This window comes from Peromyscus eremicus, chromosome 15, assembly GCF_949786415.1.
Source record: "Peromyscus eremicus chromosome 15, PerEre_H2_v1, whole genome shotgun sequence".
NCBI lineage: Eukaryota > Metazoa > Chordata > Mammalia > Rodentia > Cricetidae > Peromyscus > Peromyscus eremicus.
This window is the reverse complement of record NC_081431.1, coordinates 14672736-14700013: the sequence shown is the minus strand read 5'-3', so window position 1 is coordinate 14700013 and position 27278 is coordinate 14672736. Positions and strand designations below refer to the sequence as shown.

General features: G+C 49.8%; 1 protein-coding gene across 2 annotated transcripts in view; it reads right to left on the bottom strand.

Moving 5' to 3' along the window:
* Positions 1-27056, bottom strand: part of LOC131925213 (epoxide hydrolase 1) — a 30132-nt gene extending 3076 nt beyond the window's left edge. The window contains exons 1-6 of one of the 2 annotated variants that reach the window (XM_059280504.1): positions 26932-27056; positions 11584-11771; positions 8841-9021; positions 3214-3441; positions 2190-2319; positions 1488-1696 (exon numbers count right to left, since the gene is read on the bottom strand). In XM_059280504.1, the coding sequence (XP_059136487.1) occupies positions 1488-1696; positions 2190-2319; positions 3214-3441; positions 8841-9021; positions 11584-11766 (931 nt within the window). In that variant the 5' untranslated portion in view covers positions 11767-11771; positions 26932-27056. Of the gene's footprint in view, positions 1-1487; positions 1697-2189; positions 2320-3213; positions 3442-8840; positions 9022-11583; positions 11772-23262; positions 23353-26931 lie in introns of those variants that run through there. The other variant, XM_059280503.1, reaches the window with a different exon arrangement.
* Positions 27057-27278: the final 222 nt, after the last annotated feature.

Sequence of the window (27278 nt, the reverse complement as noted above, 5' to 3'; positions counted from 1 at the left end):
AGTCCATGCTGTGTGGTCCAGTCACCAGAAGAGTGAGTACAGGCAACAGCACCCTAGGACACTTAGAGGAGGTGGCGGGACCCGTTCAGGTCCTGAAAGGCCGTCACCTGTGTCTGGACACATAGGGATCTGCATTTATAGCATGTGTAAGGGACAATGTTGGCAAGCTCTTCTGGAGAGTACCGCTGGAAGGCACGAGAGCTGGAGACTGACTTCTCTGCTTTGCTTGTTTGTTTGTTTGTTTTTTTGCATTTTTTGCATTTCTAGTCAAACGATGAACATCTGCTTCACAACTGGGAAGGAAGCCTGACTTTGTAAAGTGCTATTACGGTTAGGAGCTGTCCTTGGTGTGGGTATGGGATGTCATGGGAACTGTGGGAGGCTCTGAGATGAGCAAAATGATTCCCAGGGGTCCTCTGAGTGGACTTGGGGGACATTCAGAGGACACCTGAAAGTCTCAGGATCAGCTAAGGTGGTGCTTCTCAACCTGTGGAATGTGACCCTCTTGGGGACTGAGCAACTCTTTCATAGGGGTCACAGGTCAGATATCCTGCACAGCCCATATTTACAACACGATTCATAACAGTAGCAAAAATACAGTTATGAAGTAGCAACAAAAATACTTTTATGGTTGGAGGTCACGACAACATGAGGAACTGCCTTAAGGGGTCACAGCATTGGGAGGGTTGAGAACCACTGTCTTAGGGGGTCCCAACTTCCCTTGTCTTTTAGCTACTTTACAGCTCTGTAAACGATAGAAAACCAGGAAAACACAAATGATTCTGGTCTATCAAGAAGAAAGACATTTTTTCCAGTGGTAATTTTTCTTTTATACTGGGGGATTTGGCCCAGGGACTTAACGGTTTCAAGACAAACACTCTCCCACTGAGATGCCTCCCCCACGTGGTTACTCTGTTTACTCTGAGATCAGGTCTCAGAGTAAGCCACCCAGGCAGGCCTGGACTTTTTGAATGGTCTAGCTGCAGCCTCCAGAGCCGCTGGGATTATAGGCCTGCGTGGGTCACCAGGCCTGGCTACTTACAGACGTTAATGAGTTCTGTACCCATTAGAAAACACATTTGTATTCTAAATACCTTTGAACAAAGTATGGTTTGTTTGATCATCTTATCAATTTCATTATGAATTAAAAGTTTTAGTTTCCTTTTTTTCTTCCCTCCTTCTCTTCCTCATCTCCTTTTTCTTTTTTTGAGACAAGAGTCTTGCTATGCAGCCCAGGATGGCTTGAAAACTCACTGTGTAGACTAGGCCGGCCTAAAACTTGTGGGGTTCTCCTAGCCTGTGCCTCTCATATACAGGATTATGGCTGTGATGAGTGGCAGATCCCTTATCTGGCATGTGAGATGCCCTGGGTTCAGTTCTCAGCATGGAAAACAGAGTCCTGTGTTCCTTATTGGGGCTTTCTTTCTGAGAGCTGTGTTCTCAGGGGCAGTGGGATTCCCTCTGTGCTCCTGCCCTGGTGTGCTTACCCACGGTGTCTGGCTTGGTGGCCTGGATGTGTAGGTAGCCACTCTCCCTCATGATGCTGTAGAAAACCTTCTCCTTGAAGGGGTACAACAACTCAATATCCCTCTCAGTGTAGCCAAGAAATCTCCCGAAACGCCGGCCCAGGAGAGGGGTCAGGGTGTAAATACTTCTTGAGATGAAAGCCATGTTCAAGTGCAGGCCTTTCACGTGGCTGTGGGCAGAGGAATGGGCACAGGTAAGTCTGGCTGCTGTAAAGGACAAGTGTGAGAGGGGATGGGGGAGGAAGGGACAGGCCTGGAGAGCCAGCCTCCTTTGGCACCTGTCCCTTGGGGGTATCTCCTGAGTTGGAGGTGAGTGGTTGAGGAGGAGGAAATTTTGCTAGAGAATTCTGGTCAGGGCTGTTGTGGATCTTGTCCCATGTGGTCTAATACAGACCACATCCTCTGCTTCAGACAGCCGCCCCAGTTACCCCAAGGAGAGGATGGGGTCAACACACCCTCTCCCACCTAGTGAGGGGAGATCTGTTTCCTCTGCTCCAGGCCCACACGCATCTGGGTCTGTGGGGGCCTGGCTAAGGGGAGCTCTAATGTCTTGGACATTGCTGAAGAGGGCCTAATGTGAGCAGCCCTGTGTCCTGTGTAGAGGCTGTACACACACAGATACCGGTGAGGCTGTGCCATGCCTGCACGACTTCACCGACTCACTTGGGAACCATCTGGGCCATGTTGGTGCAGATGAGGGACCCCCAGTCCCCGCCTTGAATGTAGAATTTCTGGAAGCCCAGCCGCGACATCAGCTTGTAGAAGATCCTGGCAGTGGCCACCGAATTGAAGCCTGAGTGTGAAGGGGACAGACAGGGTGTTCTGTACAGTCCGGAGAATGGTCTACGGTGGCTGTACGTTGGGCTTCGAATGAAGGAGTTTAGGTAGAGCAGCAACAGTAGCAGCAGCAGATAAAATAGCAAAACATCATCAAATCAGAAGTTTACAGCAGGCGGAAGAGATGAGAGGAGGCACTTGCCTGAGAAAGCAGGCAATAAAGAGACTTAAACATCCTGCAGAAATCAAAGAGGGAAACTGAGGCAGTCAACTAGAATTCCCAGTGGAGAGCTTTCTCTCCATGGAAGAGCATCCCACTGCAGGCATTTTTATGCCGTGGAATAAGCATAGCCGTGCCTGTTGGAAATAACTGCCTTCTTGCTGTCCTCAAGGACGCAATGTTTTTAATATTCTTAGCTGCTTGCCATGTTTCCCTCTTCCCGGTACAGAGGCAGGGGCCAGCCTGACCCAGGACTGAGTGCCCTGAAGGACACTGAGATAAACACACTTGAGTCTGAACTAGGGCATCAGGATAGGGGTGTCGACATCTTTGCTTCCAGAGGCAGCTTCACTGTGAGCTCAAACAGCACAGGACAACTTACCAGTACGATGAGCCTTACACAGGGGAGACATGGGTAGTGCTCAGGTGCCTGTGAAATTCCCCAGACCTTTCTGTCCCCAGCTGAGGAGAAAGTAGCTCACAGGAGACCGGAAAGAAGGAGCCTTGGTGTCCTGAGGACGACCCAGACCACAGGGCAGTGTGCCTGGTCCTGCCACCCTTGAGGCACTGCAGCCACTGAAAGGTTTGTGAGCCACACAGTGGCACAGGGCTCAGGGTGGTGATGCCCCTAGCAGGTGCTGGTGAGAACAGAGCATGGTCTGAGATGTGCCACCCTCCGGCACCCTGTACCTTTCTTGCTGGATGCCTCTGAGAAGCCATAGCCAGGAATGGAGGGACAGATGACTTCAAACACGTGCTCGTCACTCAGGCCGTGGGTCTTGGGGTCAGTCAGCAGCGGGATGATCTTGTAAAACTCATAGAAGGAGCCGGGCCAGCCATGTACCATCAGCAAGGGCTTTGGGGTACGGCCTGAGGGCAGCTGGGGAGGCTTCACATGGATGAAGTGGATGTCCAGCCCTGGGGACAGAGCAGTCAGGGTGAGGGACAGAGCACAGTCAGGGTGAGGGGAGGAGGGTCCTGCTGTAGTGGAGGCTGAGGTCCTGGGGAATCTTGTTCCCTGTGTGCCATTCCTGGGAGAGAATAAGTGCTGTGATATAACTGAGTACTTTAATTTTGTTCTTTTGATATATGTATTGGCTGAAGCATTTCTTACCATTTTCCAATTATAAAACCAAACTTTTTTTTAGATTATTTTATTGTATGCTTATGAGTGTTTTGATTGAATGTATATCTGTATACCACATAAATGCCTGGTGCTTGCAAAGGTCAAAAGAGGGGACTTGATCTCCTGGAACTGGGATTACAGATGGTTGTGAGCTGCTGTGGAACGATCCTTTTCTACAGTGTGAATATGTATTATTCTCATTGATTAATAAAAATCTGACAAGCAGGTAGCTGGGCAGGAAGTTAAGCAGGAAAACCAAACTAAGAATGATGGGAAGAAGGAGGGCAGAGTCAGGAGAGACGCCAGCCAGCCACCAAGGAAGCAGGACATGCTAGAGGACAGGTAAAGCCACGAGCCACGTGGCAATATATAGATTAATAGAAATGAGTTAATTTAAGTTGTAAGAGCTAGTTAGTAACAAGCCTGAGCTATTGGCCGAGCATTTATAATTCATATTCAGCCTCTGTGTGGTAGTTTGGAAGTGGCTTCTGGGATGGGAAAACTCCATTTACAGCGAGCCATCATGTGGGTGCAGGGAACCCTGGGTCCCTACAAGAACAAGAAGTGCTCTTAACTGCTGAGCCTGTCTCTCCAGCCCCAACACTAAACCTTTTAAGTCCTCAAAATTATTCATTAGAAATTTCATCCATTCACTCTGTAGTGCTGGGACTTTGTCCCAGGCCCTGCATATTCTAGGCAAATGGCCCACCATTGAGTCACACCCCTCGCCAGCAGCATTGGTCACTATGGCAATAAAAAGCAGAGCAGTCCGCCGGGCGGTGGTGGCGCACGCCTTTAATCCCAGCACTCGGGAGGCAGAGCCAGGCGGATTTCTGTGAGTTCGAGGCCAGCCTGGTCTCCAAAGCGAGTTCCAGGAAAGGCGCAAAGCTACACAGAGAAACCCTGTCTTGAAAAACCAAAAAAAAAAAGCAGAGCAGTCCCTAGAACTTACACATCTGCCATTACCACAACATCCTACACAGTTTTAGCATCTCCCCAGTCCAGTTTGTCTGTTTCTGTCCGTTTCTGTTTCAGATACCTCACATAGGTGGAATCCTCAAGAATCTACTCCTTTGTGACTGACACCTGTCACTCAGGACAATATAAAAAATATCCTTAAGTTTTGTCCATGGTGTCACATTGCAGAGTTTTTTCCTTATCACTGTCCCAGGTTGACCCTCAACTTTCCATCCCCATGCCTCTGCCTTCCAAGTGCTAGGATAATAGACAACCACACTGCTTCGTTTTCTCGCTCTGAAAGCTGTATGACGTTGGTACGTACATCTGGTGCTGTGCCATCCAGGGCTTCTCGGCTTTAATCTGACCTCCTTCTCAGGATCCTTCCCAGGGCCTGACTTGTGTTCTGAGGCTTCCTTTAGCGTAGTCCACATTTTCAAGAAACACTTCTAGAACATGTCTTCCTTTTAACAACACTAAACAGCCGTGCCTGTTCTATTTGGGAATGTTGCTTTTCCCACTTAGCAGTATCTCCCAGGCTCCTTCTCTGTTGCTCAACTTACTGCCATCTTCAAGTTTATTTTACTGGGTATTTTTATGATTTTTGGACTAAACTGCATGGTATGAGGCTATTTTGGATTCCAATTTTAGTATCACATCATCTGATTTTAAAATTAGAAAAAAGAAATACACACCCACAGGGCTCTCCCTCATGTAATTCTGTTAGAGCAGAATTTGGATCTGGGATGGGAACACACTGACAGGAATCCTCGCCTTTATCTGCGTTCCCCGTAACAGCTGTATTGTAAAAATTTAAAGTTATTATTGTCATTATTAATTCTTACTAGTATTAAATATAGAGCCCAGTGTCTTGCACATGCTACCTAACCGGGCCACATTCCAGCCCGAGGACACTGTTAAAATCCTGTAGTGCCGAGGTGACCTCATGGGTCCACTTCCTTTATGGAAGGAAAGGCTTTGGTTGGGTCTCCTGTGGGACAACAGCCCACAAATCCATAGTGAGTGCAGGAAGGCAATACTGGGTCTGGAGAGAAGCGGGGGAGTCATGAGGTTGGGGGTGTCACTGGCAGAGAGCCTAAGTTCCCTGGACAGTGACGGGGGGGTGGGGGCAGGCGAAGGGTAGAAGTCAGATGAGGAGTCTGGGCGCCTGCCTGGGCTTGCACCCCCACCTGCCAGCCTCAGGGGCAACTGTCTCCTTCCTGGACGGTCGAGTGAACTTAGCCATCAGCCTCTGGAGCCCTCAGACTCTTGGCAGTGGCCATGGCCATCCTATCAGGAGGCCAGGGGCAGAGGTGGGTCTGGTGGCTTGTTAGAGCAAGCAGAAACGGACGGACAGGGAGCTCCACAGGATAGTGAGGACCTGGACACGCCACTGGGGAAGGTGTTTGAGACTGAAGCGCAGACACTGGGGACACGGAGGGTCCCACATAGCACAGCACAAGGCAGGGGGATGGCAGGGGACAGGGTGAGCCACCCCAGACTGTGGGGCCCAGGAAAGGAGTGGAAGGGAAGACTTGTTGGGTATGAGGGCTGAAGCTGGTACATGGCCCCATAGGGCAGGGCAGAGAATCATGATTCTAAGTTCAAGAGACAGAACCCATCCTGCCAGGACCAGGCCTGGGAAAAGTGCACAGAACTGCTCAGAGGTGAACTCCAGGCTGGAACTGTCTTCTTGGAGCACTTTTTTTTTTTTTTTGAGACAGGGTTTTTCTGTGTAGTTTTGATGTCAGTCCTGGAACTCACTCTGTAGACCAGGCTGGCCTTGAACTCACAGAGATCTGCCTGGCTCTGCCTCCCGAGTGCTGGGATTAAAGGCATGTGCCACCGCCGGCATCTTGGAGCACTTGTACATGGAGGAAACTTTGTGTTGTAACAGTGACTGGGGCATCCAGAGGTCACTGGGGTTTGTCACCTAGAAAGAAAACAGCCCTTGGTACCTCCTGCCCCTGGACACTGTCTTATTCTTCATCCTTGGCCCACCTGTCCCTCACACTTGGCTAGCTCCTATTTATCTTGGTGTAGTGGATCCTTCTTCCAAGAAGCCCTTCCTCACAATTGGAGGAACCTTCTTCTTTCTGCCCCTAACCATGAACTGTGAGGCAGGAAGGCTGGAACCTTGTCCTTTCTAACTGTCCATCCCACCCAAGCATAGTGCCTGGGCTGGAGAAGGACACTGTTCATGTCTGCTGCATGGACACAGACAATTTGAGACAGCAGAGAGATCCACGTCTGAGCCCAAGAAGTGGTACCATTTGGCTTTAAATGACAACCTGTGGGGACTGGTACATCAGTCTGAACAGAGAGGCTTTGGTAAAGTGGCTTGGATGCTCTTGATAAAGTCACGGCAGGAGATGCCAGGATCCAGAGAACAGCACAGCAGCACTCATGAAGAGTGAAACTTGATCACACAGTAACTCCAAACTCTACCTACAGCCCCAGCTATTTGGGAGGCTAAGGCAGGAGAATCATTTATGCTCCCAAATTCAGACCAACCTGGATCATACAGTGAAACAGCATCCTAAAACAATGGGCAAAGGATTTGAACACACGTTTCTTCAAAGATCTGAAAATGATTATTATGCAATGAAAAGATGCTTGATACCATTATTCATGGTGAATAACATGTTTGTATCACCACAAACAAAATTACAATACACACACACACACACACACACACACACACACACACATTGAAGATATTAATCCATACCCATTAGCACGGCTACTGTCACAAATCCCAGGAATTAACAAGCCTTGGGGGAGGATGTGGAGAATTTGGAACATCTGTGTACTCTGGAGGGAATGTAAAATGTTTCTGTTGCTGATGGAAACACCATGGCGGTGTCTCACAAAATTGAGTATAGAGTTTCTCTCTGATTCAGCATTGCCATTTCTGGATGGCAGCACAAATAGTTGGAAGAGTCATTCGCTTTGCTTTGTCTTGTGTTTTGAAACAGGGTCTTATGTAGATAGCCTACTTTGACCTTGAACCCTTGATCCTCCTGTCCCCACCTCTAAAGCACTGGGATTATAGACATGCAGCATTGTGCCTGGCCTGGCCATAAGCAGGGTCTTCAGGGGTGAGTATACACCTGTGTTTGGTGTTATTCACAACAGCAAAGGTGTCCTTGGGTGAATGAGTGGATAAAGAAAATGTCTCATTCATACTATGGAATTTGTAGCCTTGAAAGGTAAGAAGAGGGCGGGATATAGGGAAGAGCAGTAGAGTTCTCACCTAGCATGCTTGAGTCAAAAAAACAACAAAATTCTGACAGCTGCACAGGAGATGAAGACAGAATAAGAAGCCAGGCACAAATGGAGAAAACCACTTGCGTGATTCAATTATGTTAGTAATCTAGAGTACATGAATTCACAGAGATAGGAAGGTGGGCTGCCAAGAGCTGCGGTAGGGCAAGAAGTGTGGGCTGGGGTGTGACAGGGCAGAGTTTCAGTGCGGGATGGTGGAAAACTTCTGGAAACATCCTGCCTAACAATGAATCATCTTCATGCCATGGAACAACACACTTCTTGCCACTGAGCCACTGAACTGTGTACTTAAAGATCACCAAGACCAGAGAATGTTATGTTATATGCATTTTACCACAATAAAAATAAATGGGTTAAAAAATTAACAGCATGGTTTAATTTTACTAAAGATTCCCTGCTTAACCGACTGTTGTCAAAATTTTGTTTTCTATTAAGGATCTATTAATTCAGACAAAATGATCCTGGGGTCACCCTTCCTGAAAATAGAGTAACTTTGTGTCTTCATGGTTAGTCTGAGTGACAGTGTGTGGGAGAACTTGGTCATGAGGTTGAGGACTATAGTTGGACAGGACAGTTTATCATAGGATTGACCATTGAGCACCCCATAGTTTGCCTAGCCCAAAACTCCAGCAGGAACTGAGCAGATTCAGGCCATGCTCAGGCTTATGCTGCTCAAGGATCTCTATATTGCTAACTGGACTTTGCAGGTCTCTGATTGCAAAGTCAGTGTTCTGCCCTCATGTCTGGTTGTACACACTGATAAGGTTTGTTGACTTGGCATTGTTTGTACATCTTGGCAAGATGGTGAACCACAACATCTCAGTGACCTTCCACTAGATTCTGGGGTGCTACCACATGATTGACTTGGGACCACTCATTTCTCGAAGGAAGGCTGCTCCCGTGACTCACACACCCCCTTTCCTAGGCTGGTGTTCTGGAAACTCACCTTCAATCTTGGTCTTGAAGTGAGGGTACTGGTTGAGGATCTCCACCTGCTTCCTCCAGTCAAACTCGTTTCTCCAGAAGGACACCACTTTCTTCAGGTAGCTGGAGTTGAAGCCATAGTGGAAGCGGCTGCCCTCCAAAGGTGGGGATGCCCGGAACCTGTCAATCCTCTGGTGTAAGTCCTGCAGGGAAGAAGCCAGGGTGGGTGGGCAGAGGCAGGGGAGAGCTTGTGTCCACAACTCAGCGTGAACCCTGCAGCCATAGATGGACACCACGGAGGGGCCACACAGGGCCCATGTGCGTCAGTGGACCCCTGAGAGGCTGATGGTTCTTCCCTGTGGACTTCAGAATCCTTTCATCTCTTTGTTTTGGTGGAATGGGAGGTTCAGGGAGAGGACGGAAGGCTTTGCACAGACCACACATGATGTGTTCTCCCTTGTAGCTCCATCCCAGCCATCTTTTCATTTCTCAGGTGTGCGAAGAATACTCTTAATACCCCAAGCCATCTATAGGTTTGGAACTGGAAAGCTTTGTAAAGAGTCACATAGCAAGTTTTTAGGCAAGATGCAAGCTCTCTACTCATTCCCTGAAGTGGAGGAGCTGCCACAGATGACCCCTGCCACAACCCCACAGTGAGGTTGTGGCCACACATGATCCCTGCATGAGCAGTGAGGCCATGCTCCAGTTAAACTTACACACAGGACTAAAACTCAAATGCCATACAATCATTGCATGACTTAAATTATTATTTTTTTCTTTTGTTTTTTTTCCATACCCCTTTAAGGATGCAAAAGTTTATTCACTGGGCAATTAAAATACAAGTGGTAGGCTACACTTAGCCTTGAGCCATGGTGTGCCAGCCCTTGCTGTACAGCAATGAATGATCCTAACTCAGATAAAAAGGACTGCCCAGGATACAGGGTCCAAATAGAGTGGATCCAGTTAAAAGTTCAACATTCCAGCTGAGGGACATGCCTGTTGCCTCATGGAGTGGCTCAGGTGTCATTATTCCCAGAGGTTTTTATGTCACTTGGCCTCCCCCAAACAGGTTTGGAAACCTTAGACTCCTTCCAAGTCTTGACTCAATTCAGGATGATCCTCAGAGCTCAGCTTCCACCCTCAGCAGCAAGGGCCCAGTGCGTCCCACACAGGAACCTCAGCCACTTGCTCTTGGCTTCAGTCCAGTTCCTGGTCTCAATTCCTTCCTCCTGGGAACTTTTGTGACCTTTTGCTAGTGCTCAATGATGTTAATCTCTACTGATGTGTGGGTCACTGTATCTTTGGACGCACTCCCTTTTCATGGATGGAAGCTAAATGCTGGCTGTGTGAGGAAAGGGTCTCTGTTCTCCAAATACACCGCAGAGCACCTGCCACAGTAGCTGCTTAAGGACCACACGGTGAAGGAAAGGATGGGCTGTGGTAGGTCTGCCCCCTGTGACCCCACTTGAGTCTGGCTCCTCCAGAAGACTTCCTTCTCTCTTCCCTCTACCCACTGGCCCTTCCTTTCTGACTCCAACTCTGTGTGGACGGGCCAGGAACACACTGCAGTTGTTGGTTGCTTTTGCTCTTTTGGGGGGCCCACCACCCAGCTCCCAAATAAATCACACATGGAGGCTTATTCTTAACTACAAATATCTGGCCTTAGCTTGGCTTGTTTCTTGTCAGATTTTTTTTTTTTTTGGTTTTTTGAGACAGGGTTTCTCTGTGTAGCTTTGCACCTTTCCTGGATCTTGCTCTGTAGATCAGGCTGGCCTCAAACTCACAAAGATCCACCTTGCTCTGCCTCCTGAGTGCTGGGATTAAAGGTGTGTGCCACCACTGCCTGGCCAGATTTTTTTAACTTTAAATTATCCCATCTACCTTTTGCCTCTGGGCTTTTTCTTTTTCTCACTTCTATAGTCTTACTTTCACTCTTACTCCATGGCTGGCTGTGTAGCTGGGTGGCTGGCCCCTGATGTTCTTCTCCTCCTTCTTTCTTGTTCCTTGATCTTTTTCTCCTCCAGATTTCTCCTTCTAGTTATCCTCTCTCTGCCTGCCAGCCCCACCTATCCTTTCTCCTGCCTTACTATTGGCTGTTCAGCTTTTTATTAAACCATCAAGTGTTTTAGACAGGCACAGTAACACAGCTTCACAGAGTTAAACAAATGCAACATAAACAAAAGTAACACACCTTAAAATACTATTCTACAACACACTGCTGTACCATTCTCAGCTTCAGGGCCCACCTCTGAGGGCTGGAACAGCAAATGACAATGGTCAGGCTTGGTGTAAGGCTATGATGGGCCCAGGAGTGGTCCACACAGTGGGGGCCTGCCCAAGGCCGACCCTGTGGTCTCCGTGCTACTGTATTTCCTGATTACTACATCCCTCTGTAGTTGTGACTTCCACATCTGCCTTGGGCGTCTGTTCACTTTCTCCCTTAAACTCTGTACCTGCCGCAAGTGGGCAGGAGGGGCGGGGGACAGAAGCTTTCTTTGGTCTCTGCTGCACACAATGGTTCCGTCAGCAGCCCTTCTGGGCCTTGTGTTGAGGAGGAAAAGTAGCTAGAGAGATGGGGTTAGTAAGTAGGAAATACCTTTTAGAAGCAAAATGCACCTGCCCTCAGGGGGAAGAGTGGACAGATAAAACCTCAAGACAGTCCATTTCCAAAGCTCCATCTTCAACCACGTTCCTGTTCAGGTTCAAGGAACCCACAGCCAGTCTGCCCCTTTGGTTTCTACCCAGGCTGGGAAAGGGCGTCTCACCTTGATCTCCTCATCTGATGTCTCCACCTTGAAAGGCCGGATGCTCTCATCTTCTCTGGCTGAGGGCTTCGACCCTGGGCCCCACCAGCCATCTTCAAGTGGTAAGGTTTCTTCCTTGTCTCGGGAGACAAACCAGTAGATGACAAGGCCCAGCACCGAAGCCAGGAGAAGTTCCAGCCACATGACACCTGGGTGACGAAGAGGGGACATCAGTAGAGGAGCAACCTGGCCAGAACCTGGCGCCTGGCTCTCCAGAGACTCCAGTTCCCAAAAGGCTCTCCCCCGGTGCATCCCGAGTACGGTGTTAATCTTGGCTGTTGGCTTGTCTCAACACTGGGAGACAAGAAGCCTCCGGGTGTGCCTGTGAGAGTGTTTCCAGAAGACGTGAACTACTGAGGTGGGAAGACTCGCCCTGAGTTTGGTTGGGGCCATTCCACATGCTAGAGCCCCAGGCTGAATGAAGGGAGAAAGTGAGCTGACAGCCGCACTCATCTCTCTCTGCTCCCTGACGGTGACACAATGTGACCAGGGACCCGCTTCTGCCAGCATGTCCGTCCTGCCGTGATTGACCCTACCTTAAGCACAGCCCAAACCAATTCTTCCTCCCGCAAGTTGCTTCTTCTCAGGTATTTTCTCACAACAACCAGTACATAACTAATGTGTGACCCACCACCGGCCATACTCATGTTTGTCCTGTGAGAGAAGTGAATGTCACCAGAGTGAGAATGGGGCTTCTTGTGTCATCCCCATTTAAAAAAAAAAAGCTTATGAGAAAAGAACTCTTCCTCATGACTGATGGTAGCTGTGGGAAAGGACTGTCATACCCTAAGCTTGCACGGTGGCTGTCACAGCCCCACACAGAAGTTCTTCTGCAAGGACAACAGTTTAGTCAATGTCTCCCACCTCGTTATGAAGCCCCTCTCCTTGTTAGGCACACTGGCAAGTGTACTTGTGGACATGTGCAGGCATCTGCACAGCTGACGTTAGGATACTGTCATCCCAACAAAGAGAAACCTTACACCCTGAGCCTGTCAGTTCCCTAGTCCCCAAGCCGTCCTGGGCCCTCGGTAACCACGTCTCCGGTTTCTGTGGGCATGCACTATGACATTTCAGAAAATCCAAGCTGTACTTGCACACCCATGAGTCCAAGTCTTTTGTCTTTTCTCTCGGAAGGAAGAAAAAAAGAACTTGGTATCTGCAAACCAATACAGAAAGATCCCAGCCCAGCATTGTGGCTTGGCTTCTCAGCTTCCACCTTCCTAGGGCAGTGCCCAGCTTGGCACGAACATGAACCTATTCTTGGGGCAAGGGCAGAGGAGGTTTCGCTGGACACACTATAGTCAGGACCGGTCTGGGGCAACGGAATAGGAGTGGAGTCCCAAGGCAGGGGAAGCCCTTCAGAAAAACACCCATGCACACTCCATCTGCTAATTTCAGACGGTTAGATCTCCATCCGTGTTTGCTGAGGCCCCAGGTTTATTCCTGCTGAAAGCTGCCCCCTTAAGTTGAGAACTGGGCCACCAGGTGCCATTTCCAGAGATATCAGGCCACACAGAGGGCCAGCCATGGGGCTTCCACAGAGAAGGGATCTCATATGGAAACTGTTTCTGTCTGGCGGCGACCCCACTGATCTCCCCAGCCCCACCTCCAGTCTCTAAGATACCGCTGCTTCTTCTTTCACACCAGGAACTAGTACCACATGGATATAGACTCCTCCATGGCTGCCCCTCCCTGACCAGAGATCTCATCACCCCACATCAGATACTGCCAGAGATCTCAAGAGAGGCAACCTAGCCTCCACCAAGAGAGGCAACCGAGCCTCCACCAGCCAAAGTCACTGGGATGCTGAGACCCCAGCACAGCCATCCATGGAAGCCACGCACTGTGGACAGAGACCCCAGCTTCCACCCATCTCCCTCTTTGGCCTGTAAAGGTCTGTGTGACTCAAAGTCTCTGTGAGAATGTTTCCTGAGAGTCTGGGTGCCAGAGAGCAAGCTTTACCCATCCTAGTGAGAGGATGCTGTGTGTGTGTGTGTGTGTGTGTGTGTGTGTGTGTGTGTGTGTGCTTGTATCTCAATCTCTCTCTCCTCTCTCTCTCTCTCTCTCTCTCTCTCTCTCTCTCTCTCTCTCTCTCTCTCTCTCTCTCGGTGTGCATTCCACTGTTCCATCTCCAGACCAAGGCTCATGTCTCTCAAGCTGAGGCTCCTTCAGCCCTTGTCCTCAGATCCCTGATTGGTCAGGTGGTGAGAACCACTTACATTAAAACAGGTTAGAGATGCCGGAAGTGGGGTCCCTCTGAAATCAGACAGAGACTTTGCATGGCCTTTTCCCCCCTTTCATTTCCAGAGACGCTCTGTCTCTACCAGAAAGTCCTCTTCTTTGAGAAGACGGAATACTGTTGCCCCAGAACCAGTGAGAGAAGACCAATTTTGTATGATGTATTCAGGAGAGCCGGAAGAGTCAGCAGGAAAGAGGACTGTCCTGCCCAGAGAACTTGACAATCAGCCCCCCTACCTCCTGACTGCCGCAGTGAAAGGCTGAAGACTCTCTTGCTTTTTTTGGGGACAAAAGTGCCTGCCTTTTCCTTTTCTGGGCAGAATTATCCCAGTGTCCTCTGCTGTTTACCAGGGCTCAGTGCAGGCACCTTGACTCCTCTGTGGTCACAGCTGTGGGACAGGTGAGAGTGGCTGAATGTGAGTTCCTACCCACCTGGCCTTTTTATACTTGCACAGCCCCAGTGACTCAGCTGATCCCTGTGTGTGCAGATATGACTCTGGACTTCAGACAGCAAACAGAACCACAGTGACAGTGACCTGAGGCCCAGCTCTGGAGCTCCATCTAAACCAACAGACTCCAGGCGGAAGGGCATTAGGATGACTCAGCCCAGTCTCGCCTTGGTCATCGGCCCTCAACAGGGCTTTGTTTACCCATGGGTGACTGAGCCTGAAGATGTAGACAGGAATTTTAGAAATAATTCTTAGTTTAGAACTGTGTGCTGGGCTGGCAAGATGGCTCCATGAGTCAAGGCATTTGGTGCTAAACCTGATGGTCTATGTTTTATCTTGATGGAAAGAACTGACTCTGAAAAACTGTTCTCTTACCTCTACACGTTCCCTCCCTCCCCCAAAGACCCCAAACAAACAACAAAACCCAAAAGCTGTGATTGTAAGTGGTGACATCTTCCACTGTTCTGTTCTAGCCCATCCATGTTGTAAATTGTTCTTTTGTTCAATGTATCCATGATGTATACACTAGGTGTCCATTAGTTATACAGGAGCACCCACAGTTATCACAGAGATGATTCAAGTAGGCCTATTTCACTTAATAATGGTCCCAAAGCTTGGCTGTAGTGGTGTTGGAATGTTCCACAGTACAGTGTTGTCAACGTGCCATTGAATTATTAGTCCTTGTCAACCTCTCATTGGGCTTAATTATAAGCCCTGCTTTATCATGAGCAAGGGTGTCTGGGAATGAGAGGTACATTACAGGTTTCAGAATTGCCTTTGACTTAAGGCTTTCATGTAGTGGGGTGTCTTGGAAAGTATTGTCCTTCAAAAAGCTCAAGAATAGAGTGGGGTGTGTGTGTGTGTGTGTGTGTGTGTGTGTGTGTGTGTGCAAATCAACAGATCTAAAGAGTAATTTAAAGGCTCTGTCTCTTACATTCTAATCCAGGTAACAAGAATTTTAGTACTATCCATTATTGAGGTAGTTTGAAAGAAAATGGCCCCCATAGCGAGTGGCACTATTAGGAGGTGTGGCTTTGTTGGAGTGAGTGTGGCCCTGTTGGAGGAGATGTGTCACCGTGGGGGTGGGCCTTGAGGTCTCCTTTGTTCAAGCTACCGCCCCCCCCCCCATGTGACACAGAGGGCTTCTGCTGCCTATGGCTCAGGATGCAGAACCCTCAGCTCCTTCTCCAGCACCATGTCTGCCTGCATGCTACCATGCTTCCTGCCGTGACCATGAGGGACTAAACCTCTGACTGTAAGCCGGTCCCAATGTTTTCCTTGATAAGAGTTGCAGTGGTCTTGGTGTCTCTTCACAGTAACAGAAACCCTAACGAAGACAATTATATAAAACAGTGGTATACTTTGCTCAAGTGCCTTGGAGTCACTGGGCCTCAGACTACAAAGCAGGACTGGCTACAATGTCTCAGTTCACCCCTGACAACTGCTGTTTGTTACTTAATAGCAGATAACAAAGGCACACGAATACTGGAATCTCGGATTAGCCTCAAGCAGCTGCTTGCATTGCCCTTCTGCAGGTCGGGTTTGATGCGTTTGCTAATAACAGGACAGGCAAATGCACTCACTATTCGTGGGCCTTTTTAAAAATCAAATAAACAAACAAAAATTTCCCAACACTTATTTAAGGTAAGAAGTAGAGAAGGGAAGTGCCTAGCTCCGTGTTTGTGAGGATTACAATTTATGGTCAAAGAGTGCATTTCTGTCACAGTGAATGCCGCACATCCTCTCCGTGGTTTGCTCTCCAGTACACATTTACAGTTTGAAGCTTTCATAACAACCCTGGGACCTCAGAACACTGATAACCATGATCCAGGTTCTGTTACGCCTCTACGTCGTGGTGAACAGCTGCAATGATGTCTTCCGCGTAGCCCCTTTCTGTTGTGGTAGAGAACATTCTAACCTCTTCAAAACACCAGGGTTTCAGGGATCTCGAGAAAGACTAGGCAACAAAACAAAACAAAACAAAAAGCAATTCCCAGATTCCTTTCCTTCATGCTGGCCCCTGAAACTGGAGGTTAATTCATCCTGCACAAAGGTTTCATCTTTCCAGCAGGCTTTTTATTTGTCTTGTTACCCAATATTCCAACGAGAAAAGCACAGTGCCCCGAGAACTAGAGGTGGAGAGGAAGCCCTTGGAAAAGAAAGCAGGTGTGGGTGTGGCTCTGTCTGTGCAGAAGTCCCTGGCACATGGGAGGAGATGTGTTTGGTGGCCAGTGCTACAAAAGTCAAAGGAAACCATATTTTTTTTCTCTCTTGGAGTCACAGTATTCTTCCCAAGGAAATGATCATTTGTCTAGAAGATGTGTTTTTTGGTTTGTTTGGTTTTGGTTTTGGTTTTTTGAGAAAGGGTTTCTCTGTGAAACAGCCCTGGCTGTCCTGGAACTGGCTTTGTAGACTAGGCTGGCCTTGTACTCACAGAGATCCAGCTGCCTCTAGCTGCTGGGATTAAAGGCATGCCCCACTACCTACTGGCAGAAGATGTGTTTAAAAAAAATAACAAAATAACGAGAGCTGGATACATATGTTACAACATTGTAACGGGGGGGGGGGGCTGGGGCGATGGCTCAGCCTTTAAGAGCGTCAGCTGTTCTTTCAGATGATTGGGACTCCGTTCCCAGCACTCAGATCCACCTGTAACTCTAGTTCCAGGGGACCTGGCATCTGCCCGAATCGCACACACGAGGCTTACAGACATACATGCAGGCAAAACACCTAGGTGCCTAAAATTAAAAAACGACAGCATAGTAACTGGAGGAGTGGTCATTTATTGGAAATTTGGTGAGCTATCAATCAAGTCCTCATAAGAATAATTAAGGTTATACATAGTTTAATGTCAGGTGCTGGTATGTACCTCACCTTGGTGGCAGAGTGCTTATCCAGCATATATGGTGCATCCCACCCTCAGTGCCACAGATTAAACACTGTACTTGTTAGCGTTTGTGCCATTCAAATAATTTTTTTAAACAAACGCACATGCTCTCTAGTAAATGTAAATTTTAATTTGCCATTTCTAAACCATGAGAAGCTCTATCTGAGAATCTATTTCAACAGTGTCAGGTATCAGGTGACTTCCTAGCACCAGAGTCTTGTACAACACACTCAAGCAGGTGTGACGAGTGACTGGGGCACTGCTGTGCAGCTTCCTTCTATTTGGAAACCTATGTGCACCAATCTGGAGGCCAGCAGCCCGGTGCAAATGTAAACCCAGGTAGACAAAGTTGGCAAGGTGGAGATAGGGTAGAGGTGGGCCAGGGGGACGGGGAAGAGGCCGCGGGGGAACTGGTGTAAAGGAGGGCATCATGACAGGCACGTGACCCCACTGCTACCTCTGTAGATGAACGAGACTTCCTGTGAGTCTCGTACCGTTATACCTGCCCAGCAGCTCGCCTTCTCCGGTGTCCCCCAGTCTCCAACACATGTGGCACTGAACTGTCACCCCGTGCCCCGAGCTTTGTCTTCTTCTGGGGTTTCCACTTCCAGGCCACTACCCACCGGCCACTGTCAGGTTCCAACACACAGATTCCCTGGCCAGTCTTCCTTATTCCACTGACGTATCTCTAAGTGCCACAACTTTCCTCTCAAAGCATAACTGTCAAGTCTGTCTCTGCCATCACACCCAGCCCAGGCATCTGCAGGCTACCCCAGGATGGCTGCAAGCCCCCCAACTGACCCCCCATCTCTGTCTACCAAATGTCTCTTATGCAACTCACTCATTCTCTCTGTCTCTGTGTGTCTGTCTCTGTCTCTGTCACACACACACACACACACACACACACACACACACACACACAGCATCAAGGAACTTCCCATGGCTCCAAGACAAAGCCAAACTGCTTAATGGGACCTTCAAGGCCTGTGTGGTCGGATGGCCCCCCGCCCCCTGTCGCCTGCACTGGAGCCACACACTCCAGCCATCTCTGTTTAGTTCTTGTGCTCATCAGTCTCTGCTGTTCCAGGGCTCGGGGGGGGGGGGGGGGGGGGGGGGCTGCAGCTCTGGGGGGTGGGGCTGCTTACCGCCACCTCCTTCACCTCTGTGTGTGATTAGCCCTGATACCGTGGCGTGTGCCTCTCGCTGTGAGCAAGCTTCTTCGGTTCCCTTCTGAACTCTCAGACCCTGGCACTTACTGGGTGATTACTCAACACTGACTGAATGAAATGTAAAGTCCTCGGGATAATGTGGACAATAGAAGTTTTGAATGAAAAGGATTTTAAATTCTCCTTAAGCAGTAGCATACAGCTTATTTCTCAGTCTGGTCTGGAGGGCTGAAGGATTGAGGATTATTCAAAGCGTGGAGAAAGACTAGAGGGTAGTTTTGGTGTCAAAGGGTACTCACTGCAAGTCTCAGAGTTTGGGCCAGCCAACTGTCCCTGGAGGGAAATCTGACCTCTTTAACCCAGCAAGTGCCCACCCAGACACGCTCCCTAAAATCACCCTCAAGTACCAGCTAATAGTGACTCAGCAGATCTGGTCTTTGCCAGGTAAATTACAGGTCTGGGTACTTGGAGATTTTCCAGAACAAAGGCTAACAAAGTGCCAAGCCTTGCCAATGTTGGCAGCAGGCCCTGGGTCTGCCTGGGCGTGAGGAGTGCTCCCTCGGAGAGGCTGTGCGAGATTCCCTGGTGGTGACTTGGACTCCTGGAAGCTCCTCCTGGGGGTATCCACACCTTGGCTTGGGAATTGTGGAGGCTGAGGAGTTATGGGAAAATCATGCATCTGCCTGCTACCCTCAGATGTCAGGCCAGAGGGCGAGTGGGGTGTGACCTCCTCTTGGCCCTAGGCCTGACCAGCCCTGCAACCCCATCTCCCTTCCTGGGGAGACAACGTGGAGCACATGGTCTCTCCTGCATTCCAGTCAGCCTGCCACACAAGGGAGGGGTGCAATGATTGACAAGCAGAGGCCACCTCAGACCATACAGATGGCTAACGGCCATTCTCTTCTCCCTCAGGGCCACTGTCTGTGCTTTGGTGGTTCGGCAGTGGTGCGCACTCCATATTGGGCCTACTGTCTTGTTTCTCTCAGAGCGCAGCCTTGGAGCTGAGCTCAGGAAAGCAATCGGAGTCAGCCAGCAAGAGAGGTTAGAGTGTTTCTGAAGGCAACACAGAAGAGAGGAAGAAGGGAAGAGCCGAGACGGTCAGGAAATTCACGATCTGGAAGTGCTCTGCTGAAGTACACCAGGGCCCAGGGCCAGCCCCGCTGGAGGCCAGGCCCCCAGTGCTGCCCCTGTACCCGAGGACAGGGACCACCCTTGTCCAGGCCTCAGTCTGACTACCGCCACAGAGGAGCTGGCTAGGGAGGGCTGGGAGCACACGTGTGGGTGGACAGGCCCTGCATGCCTTTAGAGAGGATGTGGATACTTCCAATGTGGAAAAGCCACGTACGCTTATTGGTTCAACCCTGTGTGTATAAGCTTTAAACCTAAGGAGGCTGGAAAAATTAGCCAGTTAATTAGTTAGGAATTATTATTTTATTTAGCCTTAGGCAAAGGTTCCATTGCAGATGTTTCTGAGATCTCATTAACTATGACCTTGACTCCATTTTATGCATTCTCAAACAAACATACTCCATTAAATTTTTTTTTTTTTTTTTTTTTGGCAGGCGGATCTCTGAGTTCAAAGCCAGCCTGGACTACAGAGAGAGTGTTCCAGGATATCCAGAGTTACACAGAGAAAACCAAAACAACAACAACAACAACAACAACAACAACAACAACAACAACACCACCGTTTTCCAGTGCTGGGGTGGATCCCAGGACCTCACTCACGTAGACACACATCTGTCACTAAGCTGCAGCTTTTTCACTGACTTCCCCCCGATGCAGCCACACAGTCTTTACAGTTCTGTCACCAGGGCATTGTCAGCTCAGTGTGCTCAAGCTTGGCAGTTCCATCAGAACTCTCTTCCAGCTCCGGCTCTGCCAACTAAAATAGGAGCTGTCACCTTTTCCACTGGCCTAAATGTCTGGGGGAACACATCTCACCTGCTTTAAGGAGGAGGTTTAACTCACGCCTGCTGTTGAGCTAGCATGGCAGATGCCCATGTTGGGGTAGCAGGAGTGGACCATCCAGCAGCATGCCATTACCTTCCCACCCCACCCCACCCCACCCCATTCCACCCAGGTTTTCCTCAGTGAGTGTAACCTCATGGTCTGGAAGCTTCCTCACTAGCAGGCAACAGAACTGCCTGGAGTCTGGGCCTTCTGAGCAATCCAGTCCACTTTCCTGCCTGCTTGGGTGCAGCATGAACTTCCTGCAGAGCCCCTGAGGCCCGGCCAGCCTCCCAGCACTGCTCTCTGGGTGATTCTGAGGGACAAGCTGGTTGGGCAGCCGGTCTGCCAGAGACAGGCAAGCTGCAAGAGGGGAAGCATACCATTCTAAGTGGGCAGGGGAGGCCAGCTCCCCTAAACTGCCCTGCCATTCCCAGGCACTTAGGTCCAGAAACCCGGGGTCTGACTTCCTTATATTTTAAAAAGATCTAAGAAACAAACCATGCAAGGAAAGTGGATTTGTTTACAACTTAGACATGGGAGGCGTCTCTAAGTTTCTCCATATAGTGTCATGGAGAAACAACTTAGAGAAAGCCAGAAGCAAAGGTACAACAGGTAAATTCACCAGTAAGTGTATCAACGGATGACCGCTCCATGGCATGCTGAAGGGGAAGGCTTTTATTGTAGATGTGAGGGAGAGAACAGCCAGAGGCATCTGGAAGGGTCCCGAGGAGAGAGAGAAAGTAGTAGGCTGAACATGGCCAGCAGACTGGATCTGGCCATGGGAGAAGCAGGAGGAGGGAGGAAGGGAGGGAGGGAGAGAGAGAGAGAGAGAGAGAGAGAGAGAGAGAGAGAGAGAGAGAGAGAGAGGTGTGTGTGTGGGGGTGGTGATGAGGGAGTGAGAGATGAAGACAGAGACCAAGAATACACGTAGCCAAAATAGCAGGGTTATAAGGAGGATGAGCAGCCGGAGTGAGGGAAACCCATGAGCTGCAGACATTATGGTAGTGGAGGAGGTGAGAGGAGCTGGGTACTGTGATACTGAGGAGCCTGGAGACCAGAGTGGGCTTTGGTACGCTAATAGGCACCACAGACAGCCACCTGTCCCTTCTGCCAGTGATAAGGAAAGGGCTCCTTTGGTAGAGGGGAACAGGTTTCCTAAGTTCCCGAGGAATGTCGGCGTTTGTCTAACCCCCAGAATTTGGGGAAATGGAGCTTCCTTTGGACCTAACAGCGAGACTAACTTACTTGTCTTTTCCCAGGGCCAAGGTAGCCCAGGCTGCCGCTGCTCTCTGTTCCAGAGAGGACTTTTAATTTCAAGTCTTGGCTATAAAAAAATGTGAATCGTAAAGAGCCTCCCATTTTCCAAAGAGGAAAGGATCGGCTTATTTGGGGCCCGGTAGAGCTCTTTGTCCCTAAGCCTATTCTTTTGATGTAAGTCCACTTAAATAAAGGAAAAAAAAAATCAAGACAAAACCCAAATGAGATGGCCGTCTGGTAGCCCAGCTGATAGGTCAGGGAGGGGTATAAGTATATTTCTAAATCTCTCACCAGGCTTCAGCATGGGATGGTAGCATGGGACTTCTGCTTCAGAAGACAGCCCTGTCTGCCAGGAAGGGGTTCGGGCTTGTTCTGGAGCTAACTTACTTCTGGTACAACCTAAAAACCAGCCTTCAAAACAGTCATGGTCACCCCTTCTGCAGGAGAGCCAAGCTCTAGGCAGGGTGGCCAGAAGACACGCCATTAGCTGTCTGAGGTCCAAATTCTGGGGGTTAGACAAAGGCCAGCATCCCTCAGGAACTTGGGAAGCCTGTTCCCCTCTACCGAAGGAGCCCTTTCCTTATCACTGGAAGAAGGGATGAACGCTCTCGGTGATGCCCATTAGCATACCAGAGCCCACTCTGGTTGCTAGGCTCGCACAGTGTCACCAGTCCCTGTTAAATATTTCAGAGTCCATGCTGGCATCCTGGCTCTTCTCACCCCTCTCCTACACTTAATGTCTCCAGCTCGTGGGCTTCCCTCCCCACAGCTACTCACGGTCTTTACAACCCTACTATTTCCGCTATGTGCTCTCTTGTGCTCTCTTGTGCTCTCTTGTGCTCTCTCTCTCTCTCTCTCTCTCTCTCTCTCTCTCTCTCTCTCTCTCTCTCTCTCTCTTGTCCTCCCTTGGTCTCACACTCAGTCTCCCACTCTCTTGGTTCTCTTTATCTTCCTTTCTCACTCACCCTCTTTCTCTCCTCTCACGGCCAAGTCCAGTCGGCTGGCCATGCTCACTTTATGACTTTCTCTCTCTGCTCTGGACTCTTCAGGATGCCTCTGGCTGTACTCTCCCTCACATCTACAATAAAAACCGTCTGCTCAGCCATACCCTGGAGCAGCCATGTCCTCTGTATACAGGCTGCCCTTCACCTGTGGCTCTCTGATGCCCCATGGAGGCACTGGGACCTCCTGCCCGCGGCTGTGGTATCCCACGGCCTTCCCAGGACATAGTGCAAACTGAAGCCACGCTAAAGCAGCCAGGTGTGTTCATGGCAGGAATGTTCACCCACAATCTAGAGGGAGTTCAGAGAGAACCCGGACTGTGACACCGAGGTAGTACTTTGAGATGATAGAAAGACAGGGAACATAAAGGAATATGAAGAGATAAAGGGGCCCCTCATCCCCGGGATCTGGTTAAGTCTCTTGCAAAGAATTTCAAACTGCCTGTGAGGGACTCTAATCCTTTGAGAAAACCTCACAAATAAGACTGAACCATGCTTAACAGTCAAAATCCGCCTCCACTTCCTTGTGACGTATAGTAAGAATTACTTCGACCTTTTTTGACCTGCTTTAAAAAAAACCAATACTCCTTTCTTACCAACAAACAGGTGTACAATGACCCTCATAAACCACTTTGTAATCTCAGTGGTTAAATAAAAGTTTAGATAAAAATAGATATGCTAAAACATACCTTTGAACAGGGAGACTTCAAAAGCCACCAAAGAAACTAGGTAGGACCTGCCTCTTGAAAAGGTACTCACACACAGATGGGCACCACTGTTTACTATGAGATGGACACCACTGTTTACTATGAGATGGGCACCACTGTTTACTATGACATCTTCCTCTAGGCATGGCACAGCCATCCTATCACCACCAAGGAGGAGAGATAACCCTGGCCCCTTTGTGACGAGGGAGAAGACAGTGACAGCGAGGCCTAGGGTAATGGAGATCTTAATACGTTCTAGAAGGACTTCACCCACCCACCACTACTCTCTCCAAGCTATGTGTGGTCTTAGGCTGGGCTAGGGTAGGGCTACTAGAATATGCAGGGGGTAGGTAGGTGACTGCAGTTTACCTGCAGTTATGACGAGCTTTTGAGGAGCCGTCATTCATGACGGGATGGGACGTATCAGTGACGCAAACTACCTTCAAGTCACCCATGCTTCTGCAAAGAGCCCCTCATCAACGCTCCTGTAAGGCTAATCAAGTCATTGCCTATCAAATTGTTCTGTGGAATCTGCAGAACTGTTTCTTTGGTTCGTCACTGGTACCTATCTGAGATGAACGGACACTTGTTCACCTGTTTCCAGAGAAAGTCACACAAGTGACCTTTTCTTAAGTCAGTCATGGTCTCTCTTTCCCCTTTAAGTCTATGTTAAAATCTTTTTCTTCATAAACTCCAACTCTGCTTCCTACTGACTAATCCCTGAGCACCTGAGGTCAAGACCCTGGCTGCTCCTGGCTGGAGTTTACAGGGAGAGCCTCAGGCTGCACAACCACAGTGCTGAGCTGTGAACTCGATGCTGCTGACAGCCATACTCTCCAATCATCACCTCATGTAATACTCCAACCTAAGAAGTAAAGCGGCTTCCCAGTTTGAAAGAGCACTTAAAGTTCAGACAGGATGTTTGCTCCCGATAATCTAACCAGTCAGTGCCAAAGAGACATCCACATTGTGCCAACGCTCATCAGCCTCTCAAATGCTAAAGGCAGCAGACTCCTTCTTCTTACTCAGCAACAAGGCTTCTTGCTTGTTGGTTGGTCAAACTAGAGAATTTTCTGTAAAACCTTTTTTTTTTAAAAGGTTTATTTATTATGTATACAGTGCTCTGTCTGCATGTATCCCTGCTGACCAGAAGAGGGAACAAGATCTCATTACAGATGGTTGTGAGCCACCATGTGGTTGCTGGGATTTGAACTCAGGACCTCTGGAAGAACAGCCAGTGCTTCTAATCTCTGAGCCATCTCTCCAGCCCGTAAAGCCTTTTTAATAACACAGCTGGAACAACATTTCCCCCTAAAGTGAGCTCCCCAGGCCTTGGAAGAGTGTGCAGGGTGTGGCTTGGCTGTGGCTTGGCTCCACAGGAAAGTGGGGGTGACCGGCTAGCAGCAAAGGAAAGGCAGGCGTTGGGCCAGGAGTGAAGATCCACTCCCAGCCTGTGATGGTGGGAAGGAACATGCAGTCCACTTTGAGAGGGAAAACAGTTGCCCTCTGGGGAGAAAGCAAGAACTGTGATTTCCCTCAGGATGAATCCTGGGAGCAGGGCAAGCGCGCCTTTGAACTAGTTTGTGCAATTGATTATGTAACAGGATGGGGCCCCAGTCCGTGTCGTCCCCGTCCCCCCCCCCCCCCCCCCCCCCCCCCCCCCCCGCTTCCCTGGGCACCACCATGCAGGAGAAGCTTCCTAGCAGAGGTTGGCTCCCTCTTGGGGGGCTTTTCCCAGTGTTATCAGCATAGCCCACTGGAGACTCCAGGACATCACTGGCGTGGCCTGAAGACCACCTGCTGCAGGGGGCCCCAGAAGGCCAGTGGGACTGAGTAGCAGCCCTCTTGTCTCTAAGGTGTCCTTGACCTCTTTTGCCTCCCATCTCTACAACCAGGCTGTGTTCCCATGCTTTCTGGTCTTAGAACAAGAGTTAAGGAATGGAATTTGGGCAGCTTCTGCCCTTCACATTATTGAGCCTGGGCCAGAATACCGGAGGTGGGGGGGTGCGGGGTGGGGGGAGAGTAGGCACCAGGTAGGTAAGGACTATGCCTGGGCATGCCACCACCTCTGTGGATGGGAGGAGAAATGTTGCTCATAGTAACAGGGGCTTTTTGTGGGTACCACTTGTGTACTAGTTGGACCCTAGGCAGAAAACGGGCACCCCAGGGGTCTGGTGGAGGTGCACACTTTCCTAACTTTCACTAAAAATTCTTCCCTCTGCTCACCATGTACTTCCCACCTCAGGATCTCTGTGGTAGCCAGTGTGATTGAGGCATACCAAAAGGCAGGCGCAGTCACACGGGACAACATGGGGGATTATGGATAGTGCTCAAGTTCCCACAGCTGACTTTCTGAGCAGTTGAGAGTCTAGGGGAAAATCTTGTGTTCTTGGAATCTGGGGCAGCAGAAAGCTTGGGGCCCTCTCTCTGACACTGGTCACTCCTCTCAGACTGCAAATAAGGACACGAAAGCCATCGACACAAGGCATACACTCCTGCCTCAGGACCCTTTGGGGGTTCTTTCCTCACTCTAGTGCAGCTGGACACAGAGTGGCTCCCTAACTCTTCAGGAGCGTTAAAATGTTGCCTCTGTGAGGCCTTCTTCACTTCCCATTCAACATTCCTTTTTGTCTTTTGAATGCTTTCTATTTTCCACAGCACACACCATCTTCTAATAAATGTTAAATTTTACAGATATGTACTCGTTTATTTTATGGTGCTGGTCCTTGAATTTTGCTTGTTGTCTGTCCTAAAAAGCATGTCCCATGAAAACACATTCCCTGCCATCCCCAGGGTGTAGGGCAGTATCTGAACAGCCAGTCTGGTTCCCTCAGCACAGCCCCATTGGAGACACTTCTTCAGGGACACAGGAAGTCATCACGCGGCCCTCCTCGTGTGGGTATTTGGGACTGGAAACTGTTTGCTGAACACGCCCATGTTTTTTTGTTTTTTTTTTGTTTTTTCCCTTAGTCCTCTGCTACGTCAGACCAGGCACAGCCAGTGAAAGGCTCCACTTGAGGAAGGAAGCCACTGTCACACTAACAGTGTTAGCCTCTGGGGCACTGAGGCTTAAAAAAAAAAAACGACCACGCCGAATTCAGAGGCAGAGAAGCAAGCAAAACACACGCCCACCCCAAAGTCTAACTCAACAGTCCTGGCCAGCAGCCGCAGAACGCTAGCAAAGTCCTAGGGTGACATGCACGCGTAGGCACCGGATGCCTCCACCTCCCGCCCGATCCCACCCACCCAGCGCTGGCAGGGCGACCCTGGCTTTGGGCCGCTAAAGTTTAAACAGCGAGAGGTACAGAGTGGAGAAGTTAAAATGAAGAGTTCCTGCAGCGCTAGCTGTAGTCCTGGCCACCAGGGTCGGGGCAGGTGCCCGGGCAAGCCGCGAGCTGGGAGCCGAGGGGACAAACCTGCACCTGTCGGGGAGGGAGCCAAGGGATCAGGCCCAACACCCACCCCTGGCTTCAGAAGCGCACCCAGACTGCCCAGGGAGGGGAGAGGGGGCGTCGGATGCCGGACCTGGAGGCAGGCCGACTGCACTCGGGGATCAGCCTTGGGATAGCGGGAAGCGCATTTAACTGCGGGAGCTACACGCAGCCCTGGCAACTCTCAGGCTGGGGTGCCGCCGCTGTCCCGGGAGCTTACGGTTAGGGTCGCGCTCACGCTCCAGCGGCCGCAGGTGTGCAGTCCCTCCACTCCCCAACTCCTCTTGCAAGTCTGCCTGGCTCGGGGCGGCGGGGACCCGAGCTGCGGGGACGCCAGCTGCCCGTTAGCCCCGCCCCACTAGCCCCACCCCTCTCTCGGCTCCACCCCCCGAGTTGCCAAGGCGGCCTTGGCTAGCTGAGCACCTAGCAAAGGTTTCACCTAGCCTGGCAGTCTAAACACAAAAGCCCGAGCTGGCCTGGTATTACAGCCTTTCTGGCGCCTTTCTAGCGAGTCGTTGTAATTGTTTTATAGGTGAATTGGTAAGTGAACGAAGTTTAAAAGCAGAA